Source organism: Apteryx rowi, unplaced genomic scaffold, assembly GCF_003343035.1.
Source record: "Apteryx rowi isolate R43461 unplaced genomic scaffold, aptRow1 scaffold_81, whole genome shotgun sequence".
NCBI lineage: Eukaryota > Metazoa > Chordata > Aves > Apterygiformes > Apterygidae > Apteryx > Apteryx rowi.
The window spans coordinates 1-7,985 of record NW_020451105.1 but is presented as its reverse complement, the minus strand read 5'-3'; the positions used below and the strand labels follow the sequence as shown (position 1 = coordinate 7,985).

General features: G+C 36.6%; 1 protein-coding gene across 2 annotated transcripts in view; it reads left to right on the top strand.

Annotated features, from left to right (window-relative positions):
• The window catches only part of LOC112977265 (CD44 antigen-like), a 40,896-nt gene extending 35,641 nt beyond the window's left edge, over positions 1-5,255 (top strand). Inside the window, exons 7-8 of one of the 2 annotated variants that reach the window (XM_026089395.1) lie at positions 1,726-1,830; positions 4,867-5,255. In XM_026089395.1, the coding sequence (XP_025945180.1) occupies positions 1,726-1,830; positions 4,867-5,105 (344 nt within the window). In that variant the 3' untranslated portion in view covers positions 5,106-5,255. The remainder of the gene's footprint in view (positions 1-1,725; positions 1,831-4,866) is intronic. The other variant, XM_026089396.1, reaches the window with a different exon arrangement.
• The last annotated feature ends 2,730 nt before the right edge of the window (positions 5,256-7,985 follow it).

Here is a 7,985-nt window from a genome sequence, read left to right as displayed (position 1 = left end):
TGGTTTACTGTTCCTTCGGAAAGGTCTCCAATGCCACAGGAAAATAGCCTATTTAAATCTTGTGATGTTCCTATTCTTAGAATGAACAACTTCTATCACTGTTAAAATTAACATTTGTTTCCTCCCTGTTTACGTACATGAAGTCACCCATGATCTTCCAAGAAATAACCATTTATCCTGCTTTCTAAGTTTTACATTGTTGGGAAAGTAGCATTAATATGATGCTAGACTATGTTACATATAGTCTATGCCTATACCATTGCTCAAATGTTATCAGGTAAAGTACTTGAATGCTATTCTTTATATGTTTTCATAAGCAATTTCTTGGTCCTGTGCAATAAAATGTCTAGGCACAATTTGGTGGAAGCCAAACCCTATGAACCCCTTTCAGTGTGAACTGTTGGCAAGGCAGTCCCATATTTGCCCTCTTTCATGCTTTTCTCATACACTCTTCTAACATTATGCCATTTGTTTTGTTCCCTCAAATATTTTGGCATGATCCAAATCCACACTCCAGAGATTTTAGCACAAAGCTTTATTTTCATGATATGAATAATTCTCACTGATGATCTGATAGGTCCTTTTCAGGTAAAAAAAACCCTCCATACTTAAAAATCCCTTTGTCTTAAAATCAGAAGATCACCACTTATGAGCCTGAAAGCCAAGCGTTTGTGCCACTGAAGCATCCGGTCTGTGCTTCTTGGCCTCACAACCAGGGAATGGCCCCAGCCCTCAAACTTTTTTTTGCATTACAGTTGTCATCATTAATGGCAATATTCCATAGTTCTCATCTGCTCGAAGATAATAATCCTTTTTGTAATTTAATTTAATTCAATTTAAGCACATCTTTAAAGTGTCTTTTGTCTGTTTACCTGTGCACTCAGAAGTGCTTATAAATGAGTTTTTATAAACTTATAATATTTTGTTTCTGAATGTAGTGGAGTGTTTGGGAAAGATTTCAGTGTTTGTTGTTTCCAGCAGTGGTCTTAATTTTTACAGGGAAAAAAAGAATGAGAAATTCTGCTTGATTTGGGATTTTTTTCTTTTACATTTGCCTAAGTTTTCGGTGTTTCTGAAGTTAGTTTATTTAGCTTTGACTCTCTGCACTGGTGACTTATTCCACATGGTGCATCAAATTTCAGCTGCCTTCTATGACCTACATGTGTCTGCATGCTCCATGAGTGTGAATCTACACAGTCTCTTATCAGAGACTTTTGTGGACTTTTTTTTTTTTTATCTATTCAATTATATTATAACTTTATTAACTAATATTGACTTTCTGGTGGCAGTCATGGTGCTTTCAGGTTTTTCCTGACTATTGCTTTTGAGCTCAGTGGTGGATATTCTAGCATGAATCTGAATACTTATTGAGTACTTAGCAAGCATGTTTTACATGTACTCAGACACCTACCATATTCTTTAGGTCCAGCATTATTCTTCAGGCTTGAGTTGTAGTGTTTTGTATCAGCTGTAACTATTTTGCACTACTTCTGCTATACACTGTTCTTCTGTTGCTTGTTTTCCTCCGTATCCTTGGGAAACTTTGCATCAGACAGTTTTTCTTCTACTGGATATAAAGGGATCTGATAAGAAAATTAGTGAGACTAAGGTCAAGCTAGGCATTCATTTTTATTATCCTTCATCTTTATGGGCACACATTAACAGTGCAGTAATAGCAGTAGAAGTAGAACATGACCACCATTGAAACCTCCATTGTCCTAACAGCTGTGGACTCTCAACGTGAAACACTTCAGGAAATCTCCAAGCAAGATCATTGGAACCCATCCTATACGGATGAAGAGGAGCAGTATTCTAGCACTGCTGGCAGGGGTAAAGCAATTTAAATATTTCAGATAATATTCAGATTTGTTACAGAATTCAGTTAAGTACAACACTGTTATGGTGAAACTGACTGTAATTCCCATACCGTTAGCCTCAGTTCAATATGATACCTTTATCTTAGTTGTGCTAGAGCCCTCAGAGGTGTCACCTATAACATTCATCTGTCATTCCAAGTCTATCTTTTGTGTGTACCCTTCATTACTTGCCACTCTTCCCCATATCACTGGGATCTTTAAACCTGCATCTCCAGTAGTCTGATATAACTGAGCAGATTGCAATAGGTAACATGTTGGTGACCCAGCTTGGTGAGGAAAAAAAAATCCCCTTTTTTTTTCTACTACAAAATGTCTATTGTAAAATCTGGAGACAGAAAAGGGAGCTGGTGATTCAAAAACAAAAAAGGTTGTATTAATCATAATTTCTCAGTTAAACTGGGCCTCTGGAACAACAAGGTCTTGTTGCTTAGGGATATGACAAAACTGAATAGTAACCTACTCTTTCCATTACTTAGTACACTTGCAAAACGATAGGTCTACTTACAGAAACATTCAGGGCAATATTTGAAAATTAGGTAGTTGGCAAATCATCAGATACAAAGTCCATATTGATTTGGGCAGATTCTTTATTGTGGGAAAGGAAGACAACAGAGTCTCAATGAGGAGAAAATATCTAGAATCACAAAAAAGTACAGTGTTTGTGGTATTTTTTAAATTCCTTCATTTGACACTTTACCTGGTAAAATCTTGTTTGTTGCTTGTGTTTCTCTGGTGTGATTTTATATGACTTGCTCTTTTCTTTTCCTGGGTCTATTCCTATTGCTTATGCAATTGGAGACCATTGTTAACATTATTATTATTATCAGCTCTCCAAAGTTATTTTCTTCTTCTAAAATTAACAAAATGACTTTATTTCAGTGAGTCTTGTCTTATCTTCTCAAATCTTATTGAACTTGCCTTTGCATTCCTGCTTGTTATGTTTTGGGTACTTAAGGACTTCTTAGCTCTTTCTCACTAGGAATTCAGAATGGCATGTTTAATAGAAAATAGGATGCTTTTTCTGGTGCCTTATTCATTGTGAGTTAATTAGTCTATAACATCAGCTACCAATAAGCAGAATATTGTAGCTTGATGATTAAGACATAAGGCCTTTATCAGACAATAAAGATAACCTTACTCCCTTTCTGCACCATATATACAATTGGTTTAACAGACTATACTACAGAGACAAAAAGTGAAGTTAGTGATAATGATGATACTAGTAATTTGGCAGATGTTAGGTTAAAATGTATCCAACTAGTGTTAAACAGTTGTCTTCAAGACACAGAAGACTCGATCTAGGATCCCTTATTGCTTGGCGTTCATTTTGAATGGAATAGTAAACAAAATCTCAACTGTGCTACGAAGGACAATATGCTACCTCCGGATGAATGTGAACATTTGAACATTTTCCTACTGGTGTTAGTGTTGATATCCCAGTGAGATGTTGAAAATGTTTTCATGTTCTTCAAGCCAAAAAGCCTTTGAAGGAAAGGACGATGCATTCACCAGCTGTTTTTGCTATGTATGTAAATAATTTCCAGATAAAATTTGGTTAAAAACATAGCTGAATATGAGCTTTTTCTCGGATGTTTTAGCTATATTGCACCACTTTACCCTGTTAAAGAGAGGGGCAAAACAGAATAGCAGGAGGCACTGCTATGTGCAGCTAGATTTGGGGCCAGTCCGTTAATTGAATAAAATTAGATTACAGTGAAAAGAAATACATTTCAGTGGGACTTAAGCAAAGCTTTCTTATCCCTCTGTGAAAAAAAAAAAAATCCCATGGTAGTTTCTGGACTTTATGGGCTCTGCTTCCAACAGCTTGATAACTTTTTTTCATAGTTCTGAAATGGCTGGGAGCAGTGAAGTGCTATACAACTGGCATCAGACAGGAACAATAATACTCAGCAGGAATTACATGCACTCCTATTAGCTGCACAATTCAGGAGCAAATTTTACATGGTAACCTGTATATTTTAGATTTAAATAAAAAAATAATGAATTGCATTTGTGTGAGTGCCCTCCTTATGAACATTTCAGGGTTTGAAATGCGAAGATAAATACTCCTCCATTTCTGTGCTTTTTGGGAAATAGTGTAGGATTCCCTGACTGGCTGCTTATGGCCTATTTAACAGGTCCAGCCGATTCTTTACATCCTCTGATTAAGGATCTTTATTTTACCATTAATATATTACTCATGGAAATGTTTGCTACCCAATGCAGATATGTTTTAAATTGAGTTCTGATGCTCATAGTAGTATTACAGGCATTCTTTTTTTCCTGGTGTATCTTTTCAAAGCCTTTTAATGTTCATTTGGAAATCTCTTATGGTGGTGGTATTTCAAGTGATTTCTGACTGCATCTTCTGGTATGTAAACAACAGCAAATTAAACAGTGAGCAATGAATTTATTTTATCAGTGAGAGCTTTAATTATTACTGAATATCAAAACAAGTATGCATTTCAGCTTCTGATATATGAATCTATTTATTTCATTCATCCAACCAAATATTCAACCGTTACCAGAAGCAATGGCAATTTCCTTGGAACCAGCCTTGTAATTGTGCAAAGAGATATTATTTCAAAAGGGAAAGTTCATCGTCTCTTTTTCTTTTACAAATCCAGAAGCCACAGACTAAACACCTAAATTAGTATAATAAATATAATTAGAGATGCAAGCTGTTGTTCCTGTGTGTTCTTCCACTGCTTCTCCTGTAGCCTTTTTCTGCCATTGGTAACTGGGACACTTTCTAGCAAACCTGTATCTTCTTCTGATCCTGGTAATACTTTTGTGTGATAGAGTTTCCAGAGGAGCTTTGGCTTTGGCATCTTTCATTTCACACTAAATGCAACAATTAAAAGAAAAAACAAAACAAAACACAAAACCCCAACAACCCTTGTTGTGTAGACTGCAAATATGAAGAAGAGAATAATATGTCTAGGGTCAGATATTATGATCATTATTGATTCAATCATCATCTTATCAGCACTAGTCACAAGTGAAAATGAAAAACGTGAAGGACCAACCCAGCATCCATTATTACATAGTGTTCATCCTGGATGGATCAGTCAAGATCAAAGTCCCGCAAATACCGCTGGGAGTATGGAACAACATGAATTTACTGTTCCAGGTGAAAGTGATATTGAAAAGGAATCTTCTCATACAGGTAATATTAAAGGTCATGTTTTAGTTAGAGGGTTTTTTACTAACAGATTTGCACTTTGAGGCCATAATAGAGGTTCTATGAATAAACCTGAGCAATGCAGATCTGTAACTTGTATTATACATTTTACAAATTATTCTATTCATTAGGCTCAGTCCTGGAGGTTTGTTTTTTCTCCCATTTGTATTGTGTGCCAAGACCTATAGTGCATTAATTCCGTAACCACCTCTTACATATTCTGTTCTGTGTCATGCAGCCACCAGAGTTTATCAGGCTATATACCAGGTTATATCTGTAGCAAACAGTGAACATTTGAATTTTAATTTGAAAAATAATAATGTCTTTGTATTTTTCACATATTTAGGAGCTGTGATCACACCCCTGTTACAAATAAAGTCATTACTGCACCTGTTTTCTACAGCTTTTGTTAATATGACAATTTTAAGTAAAAATAAGATTCCAAAATATCTGTTCACCCCACTTCTGAACTATAGCAAGATGGTACTGGTGAAGAAGTGAAGAGAACAAAGCATAGTGTAGAATGAAAGAGAGACTTCTCCATCAGTCAAAGAAATTGAAATGTAAAAGATCAAATTTTACTATAAAAGCAACAACTGAAGATTAATATAAATTAGTTGCTGTTCCTGTGAGTGTATTATGTTTACCTATTAGTGACTGATGTGCTTTTCTAAGTGCTGCCAACAGTGAATTTAACACAGCCATCACCAGCTCTTGCTGATTATCAAACATAGGCCACTGAAGACAAGTATATCATATATGTTATTTGGGATGGCGTATTATGTGAATCTATTCTGTCAACTAAATGCGATCTTATTAGCAAAAATATTGGATAGCTCACTGCTTTAGAAGTTCCTAAGCCCACATTCCTCTGAGGTAGCAACCCCAGATGTTTCATCAACCCTTTAAACTCTGATAATACAGTACAGTGTATTCCTGATACATATAAATACTATACTATACTACAGTAGCTAGTTGCAATTACAATTTCAACATGCGGTGATAATTTTCTTGGTGTTTTTTTTTTTGCTTGGGTTGGTGGGGATTTTTTAATTTATACCCAGAGAAGATGAAGAAATTTTACGGTTATATTACTCACAAGATTTGGTCACCCTTTTTCTGCTGTCTACTGAAAGCTACAGAATGGTTGATATGGACAACATTTTATCTTCCTAAATAATTGCAGTATCAAATATTCTCATTGAAGCGCTGTCTCACACATTGTGTGCACTGTTCACAAATCTGATGCGTGTGCTAGCCCTCCCTTCTTCCAAACATCTTTGTTTTCCTGGAGAGGCTGTATCTAATAAGGCAGTGAAATTGTGAGGGGAAAAAATTGGATATAGTCAATATACTCAAATTCTGTGATTAAAATCTTACTGACAGGGCAGATTCTTGCAGTTATTTCTACCTTTGTTCTTATGTCTGCATCAGTGAATATTGGTGTGATATTCAACCAATACAAAGTCATGAAAAACAGCATGATTTGGGGAAATGCCTTTGAAAACCAATGGGATATTTTGATTCTGAAAAGCATATGCTCAGTTTGAGGAAGAATTCAGTCCTATTGGTGACAGTACACAGCTTTTCTAAATATAAACCAGAATGAGAAGCAAATCTGCTTTACTTCTCTTTGCCATTAAATGTAGTAGACATGTGAGCAAGCCCTGTCATAGAGACAAGAACCGAAGAGGAGAATAATATGAGAAATGGATCTTTATATACTGAGTTCATAATTGCTTCACCATCATCATAACAGCTATGGCCTCCGATTACGTGGCCAAACAGAATGACTCAACACAAGACCCATTGGTGTATCCAGGTTGGGACGAGGGAGATGATAATTCTGCACGACCCACTGTAATGGATAGAATTATTTCTTCCAGAGAGAATGATCATGAAAAACAGTCTTCCAGTACAGGTACTAGTAAAAATATCAATTACATCTATTTCATGACTTAAGTCTCTCAGGTGGTCTGTTCTGGAACAATACTGCATGACTTTGCACATGAACAAGTTTATACTTCTCATCTGTGAATATTCATCTGGTGAAAGAGCATTATTTTCATAGATTTTTTCAAACCACTAGGCCGTCTGGTTCAGGATCACTGTTAGAATGGTGAAAGAGAGGAATTTACAAAATTAATGTTATACAATTCTACCACGCATCCATGATGCAGTCTGGTATAGCACGTACCATTTATGCCAATGAAGTATGTTCTAAAATCATGATATGAGAAACGCATAACTTATTTGTGCTGAAATAAGAGAAGAGGGAACTATAATCCTTTATTATAGAGCTACTGCTCAGAAAGTCTGTTTGATTTTGGGACACAGTGTGTCAAATCTCTACCACATCAAATCTCTTGTATGGTTTTCATGTATTCCTTTGATGGTCTTTCTTCTGTCTTCATTGTTCCTACCATTATACAATATTAGCCAATTATTCTGAAAAAGCAAGAAAGCTTAGGTTTCCTCCTGAAGTTGATGAGCTGTGGTCAGCCTGTGATGCAGGTCGGGGAACTCCCCTGACTGCTGTCTTACTGTCCTTTCCCTGTGTCCACTGGCCTTGGGAATCTTGTGGACTAAGCCACAAAGCGGATGAAAATAGCAAGAGAAAACAGCTGATTAAAAAGTTGAGAGGACAGAAGGTCTCCCTTCTCTTCCCCTTTGGTGGAGTGAAAAGGGTAGCAGTGGAGGGGATCCTGGTTTAAAGGCGACAGGAGACCCAAAGGTGACAGGAATGGGAGGGTGCTGGTAGCATACGCATTGAATTCACAGCTGATTCAATCATCACTGTAACAGCTGTTACCTCTCCCGATGGTGCCYATCATGAAGACCCAACTCAGCCACCTCTGCCTTCAGATAATGAACAAGGACAGGGCACTGCAGGCGTCACTCATGCCACAAACACCCCCAGGGAT